This window comes from Alosa pseudoharengus, unplaced genomic scaffold, assembly GCF_046254945.1.
Source record: "Alosa pseudoharengus isolate Yale_2024_CS ecotype anadromous, Long Island Sound unplaced genomic scaffold, YU_APseudo_1.1 YU_APseudo_1.1_scf_9, whole genome shotgun sequence".
Taxonomy (NCBI): domain Eukaryota; kingdom Metazoa; phylum Chordata; class Actinopteri; order Clupeiformes; family Clupeidae; genus Alosa; species Alosa pseudoharengus.
In genome coordinates, this window is record NW_027468881.1 from 18,897,659 (window position 1) to 18,913,076 (window position 15,418).

The 15,418-nt window shown below is 42.4% G+C and overlaps 1 protein-coding gene across 1 annotated transcript; it reads left to right on the top strand.

Annotated features, from left to right (window-relative positions):
- The first annotated feature begins 654 nt into the window (after window positions 1-654).
- On the top strand, window positions 655-9,386 carry adora1b (adenosine A1 receptor b). Its single transcript, XM_076276740.1, has 2 exons — window positions 655-995; window positions 8,624-9,386. Exons 1-2 carry the CDS (start codon window positions 655-657, stop codon window positions 9,384-9,386), a joined length of 1,104 nt encoding a protein of 367 aa, XP_076132855.1.
- Window positions 9,387-15,418: the final 6,032 nt, after the last annotated feature.

The window sequence follows — 15,418 nt, forward strand, 5'->3', positions numbered from 1 at the left end:
GAATCTTTCTTTAATCACTACACCGCCATGGACTTGGATGAGAGTAAACCAAGAACATAGCGTTATACACACATGGTTTTGTTGGAGACTGAGGACTGGGTGAAAACAAAGCGCTCCGCTGTTCCGAGAGCTATTTTGGGTCACCGCATTGCTTTCACTCTGAAGACAGCCGCGTAACAGGAACGGAACTGCAGCCCGTAGTATTGGAACCATTGTACATCGGACACTACATTTCGCGCATTAATGAACACTTTTGTCAAGCTTTTCCATGGCTCAGAGATCAGAGTTTTGCCAAGACATTACCAAGGGAGTAACAACAAAGGAAGATGCCATTTTCTAATGTGTAGGAATAGACATGACTGAGCTTCGAGCGCAGGTGGATAGATAGGTGCTACATTGTCTTACACGAAGCTAACAAAGAAAAGACGGCCAATATTAAGAAGATATCAAACAATATTGTTGCAAGTCTTGTTTTTTTACCAGCATGTGAAACTTCCTGAATGAACCGGACTTGAATTAAATTTCGGCGGTATTATAATGCTTATCAATTTATTGATACTTCGGTGGATTATTTTGTATTGCCCATTGTGCTAAAACTGCTTTGTCGTTTAAAAAACATTTTTCTTTTGAGTTTGATTTACATCGACCGCAGACATGCCGGGAGCTCTCCCCTCCTCCCAAGCCCTGTACATCGGGATGGAGGTGATAATTGCTGTGTCCTCTGTCATCGGAAATGTGATGGTGGTGTGGGCTGTAAAAATTAACAAGTCGTTAAGAGACACCACGTTCTGTTTCATCGTCTCGCTGGCCCTGGCTGACATTGCGGTGGGGGCTCTGGTCATACCGCTGGCCATAACCATCAGCATAGGACTCCAAACTCACTTCTACAGCTGTCTTATGGTGGCATGCACGGTACTGGTCCTGACGCAAAGTTCCATCCTCGCCCTCCTGGCAATAGCGATTGACCGCTATTTAAGAGTCAAGATACCAACCAGGTAACGAAAACTTTATCCCGCAGCACTATTTCTATGCGTAGGTTGTATTCATTGGTGTATGCCGAGCTTTAGTACAACGCCAAAACAGCACACATTTTACAAACAGTACGGCAGTGACGGCAATGCAAAGCATTATGGAACTGGTCGTGTAACGACCACAACTCGTGCTGTAATAGCTTGCAATGTGTTGTTTATTGACTTGGATTGGTTTGCGCTGATTGTAGCTGCTCTGTCGGGCGTGAAGTGTGTTTCGCAGGGCGCAGATGCCAAAGCACAGATGTGCCAGTGACCTGCATCTGGACCAGGGGATTACATGGTTGTTGTTGTTATTTGTTACCCACTATCCTTTAATTAGCCTAAGGAAGTATTTTGCAGAGATATTAAGTTAGCTATCAAGAACTCACACTTCTCACACAATCTTTTTAAAAAGACTGATGATGACTGAAGATGATTATTATCTCAGGCATGAAATGGAGTCCTCATACTGACATGATAATGACCAAAGCAATGTTTATTTAACCACATTTCCTCCTAAGTTTCCTGGTATTTCAAAATGGCTATTTTGGCTTTAAATGGATACATCGATTGTCGGATTGAAATTACTATTTCCTTTAATTACCATCAATTACCTAGCCTGGAAAATCCAGACCCTGATAATCTAGAAAGATTAAGGGTCTGGCAAAGAGCAATGTAATGGCCCAACTGGAGGGGCGGCAACAAGCATGCATTTAAAAATCTCACTGCACGCAATTGGATAACACTAGACCATGTTTACTTTAAATGATTTCGGACTTTGACGCAATCAGATAACACTACGGCCAATGTGTACTGCAAGGCCGTAGTCATGATGTCAACATTGGGGGGGACCAAATCTGTGGTGGGGTCTGAGGGACCCCCAAACAGAATTTCAATACATTTCCTACCATGCAAAAATATTATTAAAAATCACAAAGAAGTCGTTAGGTCAGTCAATTAGGTTATTCCAAACTTTTGACGGACATAGGCATGGCATGGATGGATTATGAACCCCTGGACACAGATGCCCCCCCCCCCCCCCTTCTGGTGAGTTTTGTGAAAAGAGAAAGGTGGAGAAGAAGCAACTTCACTGGTTCATCCCTGGACCCGTGACTCCATTTGTGTTCAAAATGTATACTTTAAAAGAAATTACAAACTAGAGTATCTTGTGATAACCTCTATATTACACAGAATGTGGTTCTTTGACTTATTACTTACACCTGAAGATTTTTTTAAACTAAGGCTTAGACTCATAGGTTTGGAGCCTAATACGATTTTGTCTTTTAATTTATATTTTATTATGCTGGCGGCTAATCACACAATTTTAACATAGTTTGAAAGGGACAGGATTCAGGAATAGGCTACTAAGACAGGCCCCTCTTCTGTCTGACCCACCTCATGTTACCCCTGTATGCATTATAGACTGGCTTCTGACAGAAATTACGTTTTGTGCCAACATGTAGAAACAATAGGCCTACTACAGCCTTTAATTGGTGAATGTAGGTGCAAATTCCTTTCTTTGGTTATTGTCCGCGATTCACATTAACTGTAGGCTAACACGTAGGCCTATTGTAAACGTCGCCACATTTGATCGTTTTGCCTGCATGGATGCGCGATTGAGTGCGCATCTAAATAATATGCAAGATGCAACAATCATTTGTAAGAGGCCTATAAACGGTAATTTCTGGCATTACTACTAGCATATGAATGCATTATTTATATTGAAAGACGTGAAAGAAATGACACAGGCTTGCACAAATTCATCATTTAAAATAAAACTTTTCACTTTCGCTATCATTGCGAGAATAGGCTACAATATGGAAAATGTTCCCTTTCAGTCTGATCGGCTCAAAACATGTAGGCTATGGGATTTCCTTAGCATGTGCTACACCTTTTCAAGAAGTTTTGTGAAAATTGTACCAGTAGCTTTTGCGATATTGTTAACAGCCCTACCTCACCGCAGTAGGGTGCAGTAAATGGAAGCTTTTGATAGCGCACTCCATTAACGAAAAACGGAAAATCACCAGGACAAACCACTCAGGGGTGTAGGCTACTCTGGAACCATAGGTCACTAATTTGTGCGTTATTTATGTTTGATTACATTTCAGATACAGTACGTGTTAGTTTCCTGTAGGCCTATATAGCGCTTTATTCTTTCTTTATTTTTCTATGTCCGAATATTGGGGGGGACATTTTGGTCATATTTGAATATTGGGGGGGACACGTCCCCCTCAATGTCTATGGTGACTACGGCCCTGGTGTACTGTCCTCCAACGTTGCAACGCTGTCTTCATCAGTTTAGCTGGTTCCCCGGAATGCAAGGGGAAAAAGTAACGTGCATCATTGCTCTTTGCCAGAGTGTCTCGCAGAGACAATTCCATTGTGCTCTCTCTCGAGAACTCTGGATTTCCAGGGTATCAATTATCAAGTTTCCACTCTAAAACACACTGTAATTATACAGCAGCTAATATTATTTTCAGTACATTATTTTTGTGTTAGTAGTTTGTTTTCCTCTATTGCTGCCCACTGGGCATAATTAATGCCAGTGCCACCCTTGCTCATCCTCCAGTTGATTAAGGGTGGAGAAAGCAGGTCCAATTGGTTCTGCTCCAGTGCTGAACCACTTCGGGTCAGAACCTGATCTGGTTCAGAGATACTTAACATCTGCAAGAATGCTTGCCGTTTTGTCTCACTGAAATTTAATCCCGCCACAATTTACATCTGAGCTAGATACACGTGTGAGAATTGCAGGTATTGCTATTCTGTCATGAGATGCATAGAAATCATGCCCTTTGCCCCCTGTGCCCAGCAGTGAGTAGATGGGGTCAAATGCCCCAGCATGCACACAATTAGGGCTTAACACAGGAAATTGGTACTCATGTGTAACCAGGGGTGAGAGTGACTATTACAGCGGTGAGCCAGTGTGTCTGAGTGTGTAAGTGGAGCTGGCGTCTCACTGGGAAGAACAGTTATGTTCCCCCCATAAACTAGACTGTGCTCTTACAGTGAATTAATTCTCAAGGACACCACAACAAAGCCAGATATTCACACGCACACACACACAAACACACACACACACACACACACACACACACACACACACAGTGACCAAAATCAGAATGAGCTCTTTTGTATGCAGTAGAGAAAACCCGGCTACTGTCAGGGTTGTGCATTCAATACATCACTACTACATCCTGGGCACCATGCATTACAGAAGAAGTCAATAGTGTCAATGGGACAGGAAATGAAGTCCTATGTATTGAAGGACAGAGCCGATGAATGGCTAGTTAAACCAACCTCTATTTCTGTTTATGAATGTGTGTGTGCGTGTGCGCTCGTGCGTTTTTGTGTATGTGCATGAACAAGGTAAATGCATATTAGTAGATGCCACATGGGAAAGTGATGCTGGCCATATATAGAGCATGAGTCTTATGCCATGCATGCCTACTGTCTTTCACATTAGTGCTCCAACCAGAGTTGATAGCTGTGTTTCCTCCAGTGCATTGAAAAAGACCCTTTGTGAAACCATGTATAACACCTGACTGCTCACCTGTGATGCAAGGCGGCTTGGGATCTGCTGCAATCTGTAACCCCATGACCCAATGTAAGGTACAAAAAACAGCAACCTGGCCCAGCCCACTCAGGCATGAAAGAGTCATTCATTTTTAATTGACGAAAAGCCTATGTGCTACAAACAATCTGAAGCGGTTTTCTGTATAGGGGCTGGACGGTGCAGTGTTTGACTAAGGACTACACGAAGAGTGAAAGGAGTTGCAAGTCCATTAATTTGTAATTACCACAACAGAATGTTTCATTGGAGGAGTGCTCTCTCAGCCATGGAAGTTGCCACAACCTTAATTGCAAAACACAGGCTTGATAAAGACAGACATGTTTGAGTGACACCACAATAATGCAGCCAGGCGGAACACTCACGAGTGATGTGCAAGACAAGCATAGAGACATATTGACTGAGCTTCGTTAATAAAGAGCTGGTTCATTTGAGCAAGGGTATGGGAAGACAAAGAGGGCTATCATTGTTAAGAGGTTAAGAGCCTCTGTGTCATGGGAACAGGTGTAGATTTTTCAACATGGGGCTAATAATGGGCAGACAATGAAACTGTGTGTGTGTGTGTGTGTGTGTAGGTGGGTGGATGGGTTGGTCGGGCTCTGTGAAAAATCAATTATTTTGTGTCAGAGAGAGAGAGAGAGAGAGGGAGCAGTTGACGCTGGCAAGCAGCTACCGATGTGAATATGACATCTAATTGACTGGGAAACAGAACAACTGAAAAGCATCCCTCTACAGATACCTCCATTACTTACGACCTGAAAGACACGTGAAGAAAAAACAGCATCTACCTTTTAGAAAAAATATTGTCCACTAACACAGATGATCAAAGCCCATTTTACTGTAATCAGCTATTGTGTTTGTTTTTAATGCAAATACAAAGCTGCTAGAATTAAATCTACAGTAGATACATAGACTTGAAGACACATTGTCTTCACATTAGGGCTGCACGATATATCTAAAATCTATCGTTATCGCGATATCAACACTTGCGATGGACATACTGCAAAGATTACTTAATTTTCGATAAATTCGATAAATTTTCTGTGCCGTGCGCATTCCATACAGTCTATGGTGTATTCACATTCTGAATGTCAACATATTTTACCAAACTGATGCGGTCATGCAGCCCAAGAAGCCCGTCCCCTACCAGTTTAGGTGTGTGGTGTTTTAGGTGTTAAAGCGGGAGCTAAGTCGTGATGGCTGAAAATAGTGAGTCGAGCGAGGTAGGCTACACTTGGGTGAAGAGGAATTAGTGACTAAAAGGAAAAGCACGTCTGTTATATGGGAATATTTTGGTTTTATGAAGGATGCCGTGTTACAAACACAGCGTAAATGCGTCCTTCTCCACCGTGTTAAAATAAACAATTTATTTCGTTATCGTTATATCAGAAGTTGTCTTTCACTGTCTGTAAGACTTGTATTTCATGATTAGCATTTAGCAAAAGCCCCAGACAGCAGCACAGAGGTAATCAGGATTCGTTATTTGTAAAAGTTGTTTAACCTACTTCTGGACTGTGCGATTGCAGCCCAATTACTTTCACTTTCCGCTGCCCTCGTAGTCGGCATGCCGGTAGCCTAATAACGTGGGATGCGCAGCGTACTGTATGAGGTTACAGACTGAGATGATTGCCGCGATATAGCTTAAGTAGGCCTAGCTTCTTTGCTAGGCCCATCGAAGGCTGGCAATGTGGAATATTCCGCTGGTTGGTGCACAAGTGTTCAGATTGGCTGTCCACCCGTCTTTTATGAGGATTAGGAGCAGATCTTCCACACAACTTCGATAGCCTAGTCAGTAGGTCTCTTAGCTGTCCACTTTCATCAGGCCATATAGGCTACATGATATTTTATATTATTTAAAAATTATACATTTATTTCTGTAATTATACATTTACCCCCCCCCCCCAACCCTACAGTGTATGTTTGCAGCAAGCAGAATGAAAAAAAAAACCATTAAATATACTGCTCAAAAAAATTAAGGGAACACTTCAATCATACACTGAATCACTCTGTCACTGTTTGGTTCTGAGCACAAGTAAAACTTTTGAGGCGAGTGTTTTATTTTGCAAGAACTGTCAGACATTCTGTGAATGTAGTTTGAGAATGGAGAAAAGGGTGGAAGGTTTCAAAATATGTGTGGAAAACCTTTATTGAGCAGTATATTTAAATATCGCAAATTATATCGTTATCGCAGTACTCAATAATGGTATCGCATATCGCATGTTTTCCTAATATCGTGCAGCCCTACTTCACATTGTGGTTAGCCATCATTGTATTGACGAAAGTAGCTGGGATGTTTGGCTTTTCTCCGTTAGTCACTGTGATGTGATAATGTAGTTAATTAAAATGAAAAGGTTCCAACTGTTGGTGGTGTTAGTCAATTGGGCACTATGAAGATTTGGTTTCCCATATCTCAGAGAGACTAACTGCCCACTGACATCATCTGACATTAGTGTTTAATGGCCGAATGGTGGAAACATGAAGGTTAAAAAAAAAGTAGCATAAGCCAGGTCTTATCGTGAATGTGGTTGTGAGGGAGGCACTGGCCGTACAGTATGTTTGCCTGTGAAAAAGGGAGGATACACCCATCTGATCACATACGTTATCTAGGCAGCTGCATCAGTGGTGATATTAAGGCTTTTGTTCGTATGCTGTGGCAGGCAATTTACTTGTCATCCCTATACAAGAATTACAAGTCTAGCCGATAAACGGCGCGAGGAATCAAAGCACTCCCAGAATAGCACTCTGTAGCTAGACAAGCGTAGCTACAGTGTTAACTCTCCACCCTTAAAGTGTCTCAATTTCTAGAAAATTGAGATTCAATATTGCTCAGCCCAAGGCAGATTTTGTGGAACCAAGAAATTGTATTTAAATCAATTTGTGGTGATGAGAAATGAACAGTCCAGGACATAAAAAACTTGTATTGAGTGGTGAGGAAAAGCCAGAGTGGTTTTTTTTGGACCAGGGTTCATTACTGTAGATCAGTGACATTTAGTTGTCACTGTTCCCATTTAAAGGTCAGTTTATCATAATAAAAAGGTCAAAGGTAGCCTGTTCTTACAAAACAAATCACTTTAAGCATGCATACACTAGCACATACAGATAAATTACTTTACAATAGGTCCATAGTGAAATGCAGTTTAGGAACTTGAGTTGTGAATCAGAAGTGCTGTATTTCTGCTGGCAAGAAAGCAAGGTTTGGCCCGGCCCCTGGCCAGGGTGCTGAAGTGGCTTGCAGGGGCTCTGCTGCCCTGCTCTGTTCTGTGTGTGCAGGGATCCAGCAGTCACTCGGCTGTATGTATGCACTCCAAACACTCCCATTTACTCCCCCCTGGGATGCGCAATGAGAGTGAGCAATGGTGCAAAATGTTGCAATGGATCAGCTGTGCTGGGAATACGTGACAAAAGGGAGATTCATATTGGATGCTTGCTGAATCAACACCCCAGAGATCCCCCCACCACACACACACACACACACACCCAAACATTAAATTAAACTCAAGTATCCTTGTGCTGAAGGCTGTATCGTAGCACATAAGAATGAGCATTTTCTCTATAAATGAAGCTGAATTCAATAGAATAATTCCTGCCACTACTGGTAAATTCGGTGAATATTGTGGTAAGTAAAGCACAATTAAGTTTCATTATAGACCTTCAGATTCACCATGTTGGACCAGGATAATAGCCACATGCAACAGATGATCAGATCAGACATACATATCATATGCATAACAACATGGACAGTGTAAAGTTTAAAGACCATAGAATAAACATTAAATAATTATCAAGAAACACATTCATTCACCCTTCCCTTTTTGCCCTCCATACAAATGCAATGGAATAATGCAATAATGGAATGGAATAGATATTATAGACATTGTAGCAAGTTCAAAGAGGAAGTTCAAAATGACAATGAAAATGCTAATGGTTTGTGTGTGTGTCCTGTGAAAACATACTTGAGAATGTAAACTGTGTGTGTGTTATTTGAAAACATGCTTAAGAAAGCTAACGGTTTGTGTGCATGCATGTGTGTTTCCTGTCATTTCAGCTACAAGCGGGTGGTGACGCAGCGTCGTGCTGGCGTGGCGGTGGTGGTGTGCTGGACTGTGGCCTTCCTGGTGGGCCTCACGCCTATGCTGGGCTGGAACAACCTACAAAACCTGCGTCGGCGCAGCAACGGCTCCCTGAGCGACGATCTGGTCATCACCTGCCAGTTCGAGAACGTCATCAGCATGGACTACATGGTCTACTTCAACTTCTTCGGCTGGGTGCTGCCACCCCTGGTGCTGATGCTGGCCATCTACACCGAGATCTTCTACATGATCCACAAGCAGCTCAACAAGAAGGTGACCACCAGCTACACCGACCCCAACAAGTACTACGACAAGGAGCTGAAGCTGGCCAAGTCGCTGGCACTCGTGCTCTTCCTGTTTGCCGTCAGCTGGCTGCCGCTGCACATCATGAACTGCATCACTCTCTTCTGCCCGGGGTGCCACAAGCCCATGTACCTCATCTACATCGCCATCCTGCTGACGCACGGCAACTCGGCCGTCAACCCCATCGTCTACGCCTTCCGCATCAAGAAGTTCCGCACCGCCTTCCTCAAGATCTGGAAGCAGTACTTCTGTTGCAAGCAGGCGCCGCCTATAGAGAGTCACCCCAGCGACAGGCTGAAGAACCACGAGGTGTCTGTGGCGTCGCCCGCACCACTGCCTCCGCCCGAGACGCTGCCCGCCCTGACGGAGCCTGACCCGACACCACCTAAGAATGGTCCAGAACCAGGACAGCCGCTGGAACAGAACAACGTCTGATCCAGTATATGAGCCTCTAGACAGACAAACAATAAGACAGTGCCATGAATATAAACACACATACACACACAGTCTTACATACACACACGTGCGCATACACACAAAGTGTTGTATATATACATACAGACACAGATTCATATAGATATATCTAATACATGCACGCACACATACACACCCACAGACACACAAAGATGCACAGTAAGATGTTGGTACTTTTTTGAATGTAAATCAGAGGTCCTCAAAATGCTGCCGACTGCACTTCTTCGGTTCTCCTATCAGGGTTTGATCACTGTGTCTCATCACAGCTGTCTGTCACAGGAGTGGAGTTCTAGGAACGGAACACTGGAATGTGGAATATTGGAAGCTGATTTTAGAACACTCTGTGCCCTGTTAGGACCTGTGTGCTAAGCAGGACACCTCTCTAAATGGGAAAATGCACTGGATATCCTTGAAAAAGTGTTATAATATAACTAGGATATTAAACCTAAACTTATGACATAACTGGCCCATTGAAGGCATATCTCGTTGATGCACTCCACATGGTGAAGGGAGAGGCTGGATGTTTTTATGCCAAATGTGCAATATCTCAAAGTACTGGTGATGCCAGCTTTCTGAACACCTCTTCCTTGTCACTGGAGAGAATATCCAATCATGAAGAAAATATGTTTTCAGAATAGTAAATCACTCAAAAAAATGTGAATGTAAACATGCAAAAAAAGAGAAAAAGAAAAAAAAACAGCAGCAGTTTTTTTTATTTCCTCAGAGCAGGCGTAGTCTTGCTAGCCAGCCATAATGCCCTGTGATGGAGAGGCATTGCTGGGATGGACGATAAGGACAAGGAGGTGTCACTGCTGACACAAAGACTTTTTAATCCCTCCATTGAATTTCTCAGCCCTGTGCTGTTTCCCAGGGAGTTTACACTGATCCATTATGGAAGAGATGGCCCAGAATGTGTGTGTGTGTGTATGTGTGCATGTGTGTATATGTGTCCTTCTGAGTGGTTTACTCTGTTTTTTTTGTGTATCATATGCCCATGTGTGTGTGTGTGTGTGGTGTATGAGTAGGTGTGTGTGTGTTTGCAAAGAGGAGGTATCATTCTTGCTAGAATGGTTTTTAACCCCTACAGAAACACGCACACAACAAAAGAAAACAAAGAGACAAGTACTATCTATCTCCTCTAGTGGCACACATATGAAAATGAAAGTCTTTGTTTAAACCCACTGCTTTTTTATTACGTAATTAAAGGTGTGTGTTTAAAAGAGAGGCTTTCCCAGGCTTCAAAGGTTTTATCTGGACTGCATCCAAGTCTATAGAAAACGTCTGTAAAATGATATGATATCTAATACTATACGTGTGCAGCTTTTTCATTTCCAGTGCAATATAACATCACATTGATCCTTTTTTGAGTAAAACTGGAGCTACCACATTGATTACCTTTTTCATCTACATCCAGTTATGGATCCACACCTCCTGCTCTTTTGGAGAATAAAAGAATGGTGACTCACATCATAGTTTATCGATTTACTGCGAGCAATTAATACAAACAGAGGCTGAATGTCTCTGTGAAGCTCAGAGCCGCAGCTCTTGTAATACATTTTGTCCTGACTTTTCTTTTGTCCCTTCGGAAGTGTTATTATGAATAATGATCAGATGTGTAGCCCTCAGATGGTATGTATGACATCTCTGAGGATGCCAGTGGGAATTCAAATACTCCCAATACAACTCCAGTGGCACCCCCTGGAGCAGCAGACATGTACATATAATATTGTAATCATATGTCAATCTACTGTATGTCATCATAGTTCAATGCACTGAGATACTGTCAAACCTGAGTCAGAGATAAAGACACATGTAGTACACCTTAATAAGGTATTTTAAAAAAAAAAAACTAAAAGATACAACATGACACAACTGTGGATATACAATCATTCTGCATCATCTGGCTTATTTTCCATGTCTGAATGAATGGGAACAATGGGCTTATTACGATTATTGTCAATCTCTGCGTTCATTCGGTGCAGGATAATAAAAGATAGCAGACTGATGTAAACATAAATAAGATGTCATAAAGTCACAAGTAAACAATGCCTGGCTGTTCTCTTTGACCATGGACCAGATGTGATCTAAGGTGTATCTGGGTCAGCTGTGGGGATGCCTTTTGGGTCAAAATAGAACCACCGCCCGAGAGCGAGAGTGTAGAGCAAGAGAGATGATGACGAGCCTCTGCTAGGCAGAGACAGGTGCCAGTGGGCTTGGCTGGAGACAAGGCCAAACAACGATTTCCTGTCCGTCTGCATGCAGGAGCCCATCTTTCTGAGTACACAGCTGGCACTGGGGGCAGGAAATGCTAAATCAGGAAACAGTAAATGTCGCTGTGTGTGTGTGGACATCCTGAGAGCTTATCACAGCTGTAAACCCAGAAAGTGGTTCTGCCTAGATGGCCTGTCGCTGATGTGCTGTGTGTGATTCTGCGAGGCTCAACCAACAGAGGTGCTAACAGTCCTCGGGTTCTCAAGTTTAATCAGATAACCTATTTACATTCTGGGTGGTGCTGTTGCTTTGGATAACAATGGGTGATGGTGGTGAAGAGGTTAGGGCGCTTGACTTTCATGCTCAAGCCAGAAAGTCATGGGTTTGATTCCCGACTGCCACCGTTGTACCCCTGATCTGTAAATCACTTTGGATAAAAGCATCAACTAAATGCATATATAAACACAATTGTATCATGAAGTCAGAATGTAAATCTAATTTAAATGTTCTCGCTTGATGCTGAAGAGACAGGGGGCAATCCTTGGAGAATGCTTTCATGTCCAAATATTTGCCATGAATCACCAATTTACTGACTACACTTCCATTAAGTGCCACAAAGCATTCTTTATAACTATATCCCTTATAACTGTGTTCAGATCTGTCATTCATCTTAGACACCTTATAGGTGCTACACAGGTTGAACAGATGGCTTAGCCTATTTGAAGTTTCATTTCTCACCCTTTACACACACATACCTGTAGACACACACACACACACACACACACACAGCCATACGCACACATGCAAGCATGCATGCATGCACGCACGCACACACGCATGCACACACACACACACACACACACACACACACACACACACACACACACACAACACACACACAAAGCAGATACAGCTTACAGGACTGTGTAGATACATTAACAGTATGAGTGCTTCCAGGATATCAAACCTATGACCTTACACTTTTTTAGCACCTTCACCCATCAGATGAGTTATAGACACACAAAAAGACATTGCATCAATCTGTACAATACATATGCCAATATTTATATATACCTCACATAATTTCAGAAGTTATGCTGTCCCCACCACATCATTAATGAAGTATACCATTCAAAATCAGAATGGTTTAAGGTCTAACAGAACCAATGCTTAGATAGCTTTTTCTTTTAAAAATGATATACAACTGATTATAGCCAGTTGGGGGTAAAGCACATCTCCCTGTTTGCTTTATATCATAAGGGGAGTCACAGCACATGGTGTGCATTATTATTTGTGAGCCTGAAGGTATGCAATAGCACAACATGAAATCAAAGCAGTGGGAACTTTGAAAATAAAGTCTGTTTCCACAGTGCTCTCTCTGAAAACAGGTCATGTTACCTCAAAGAGTTGACAGACAGCTCCAACAACACAACTGTAATGTCTCATACTTTTAACAAAACACACTCTGAGTGAAGAGAATTAAAAGAAACACCATTTTGCTGGTGTTAATGACAGGAGGCCAGTGCAGTGGACTTAAACTGGGTGGGCTACAATGGAGCCTATGGGTGCTACGTGTAAAGGCATGAACTATAGACCAATAGCTGAAAATAAAATCCCTCGTGCCTCGTTGATGAGGGAGCAGAGTTGTATTTCAGGGCCAAGACATCTGATAAGGGTCCATGTCCGTGTCCTTTATGCCCGTGTCGGTCATAAAGGTGGAACAACAACCTTTCTATGGGTGGCCACTTGTCCTTGGGGCGGCACTTTACCACCAAATCACAGAAATTGATTGAATTGCTATTCTTACAAACACTCGCAATAACAGTATCAATATTCTGCAGGCTAGAATCCTTCATGGCCAACTAAATGGGGAGTGACAAAAGTCTCTCAGAGAAATAGCTGAGGTCAACAGCTGGAGGAGTTAATGCCCTCCCAGGTGTCATGTCTTAGGTCATTTTAATAGTGGACACTTCATAATTTCTCCCCAAATGCTTCCCATTCTGACTTTGCAGGAGGGAGGTGTCTACAGAAGACGAAGAGAAAGCCTGACAGAAAGTAATCACATAGCCCCAGGTTAAAATCCTTCACTTTAAGTGCTCTGAATAGGGCGGGGTCACAGTGGGCTTTTAATATTGTTGCTAGGGAACAGCTTTACAGTAGCCTATTCTCCACTCAGCAACAGTGTTTCCAATTTTGTGGTTTCTCATCGCCCCCCTGTGGAAATTGTGGTCTAAAAACTCCAAGGGCCACCTGGAACAGTCTGGTCAGAGGCGCAAAGTTGTCCAGTCCACATTCGCTAATTTAACAGTGGGATTTTGTGATCAAACGCTGGGCGCTGGGCACAAAAGGGTTTTTCTTATGTTTCTTAATCAGTCATGGGTGTGTTTTGGGCATAACATCCTTTAAACCAATGAGAATGACATCTCTTATTCCCTTTAAGAGCCAGCAACATCAAAGAGCCCGTCGGTATTTTGACAGTCAAAGCATCTGAAGGAATCTGCACAATTCGACTAGTAGGCTACTTGCTTTATGAAAACCTGTGAGTGACTAGCAGAGCCTACATAGGCTATTCGCCTATTATTTGAACTCATAGACAAAGTGAAACTAACTTCACCGTGGTCTCATAGTCAATGGCAAAAGAAAGTTATATAGTTATTTAATTTTACTATCGACTGACAAGGGGTCAAAATCGAAAACATAGCCTGAAAAATGCAACACTTACCCTAATAATGTTCAAATGACTGAATAAAAATCCTAAGGATATTTATCCTGCAGAGGAGTTGTTCGGGACTGGTTGCTAAGTGATGCTTACATCTCCTGACAGTGCGTTTTCAGTTGTGCTTTACATGCACATCTCGATATAGACCAGGTTTTTCAGGAGTGTAATGATTTTTAGAGGGTGTAAGATAGCCATTTTTGGATCATGCGCAGACCACACCTTATGTTGTTAATTGCCACACACCTGGGCACAAGGTTTAATAAAAATGGAACGAATGGCAAAAAAATCATCACTGACTGGGTGTACGATAAGTATACTCTTTTGATCCCGTGTGGGAAATTAGACATATGAATACGATATAAGACTTGCGCCCGGTGCACGATAGGGCTCCAAGACTAAGTCTGTGAGACTGCAGCTTTATTCACGGCACCGGAGATGTGTTACCCTCACGTAGTGTCAAGTAACAAGCCCAATTTCTCTGTAGTTGAAGTCCCCTTCTTATACCCTCAACACACACAAATCTATCCAACCGGTTAATATTAAAGATGTTTTTATTAATATTATAAGGATGACACAAAGCCCCTTAGCCTTCTCCTCTTGCACTAAGCCATGTTTGTGATGTCCTCCCCCTGGGGTCAGCAACATCAGACACCTCACAACAAACATAATTGTCACTAACTAGAAATTCCACAGAGGAATGCTTCAAGAACAAAGCAGCCATCTGCTGGGGCACCAGTATCAGAGCAAATGACACCAAAAAACTCAACTCAGGATGTTGCAAAAATTCCTTAACATTATGGAATATGGATAAAACCTCACATCCATTGAATGAACTACTGGTCAGACAACAGAGTGTTTTCAGCTGGAGATCGCTTCAACTTCGCTGTAACAAAGACCGTTATAGAAAATCAGTCCTGCCCACTGGCATAACTACCGTATTTACAATAATTCCCCTTTGTGCCAGAGGAGCTCATATTCTGAGAGACAATGCACAGTTTACCATTAATTGCGCAGATACTTTATATCCTATATATCCAGTTGTATTTATTTATTTTTTATTTGT

Bases quoted from the DNA above. Each gene is read 5' to 3' on its own strand.
- adora1b (XM_076276740.1), top strand. From the start codon at position 655: ATGCCGGGAGCTCTCCCCTCCTCCCAAGCCCTGTACATCGGGATGGAG. The intron at 996-8,623 runs GTAACGAAAACT...CTGTCATTTCAG, and splicing joins AGAGTCAAGATACCAACCAG to CTACAAGCGGGTGGTGACGC.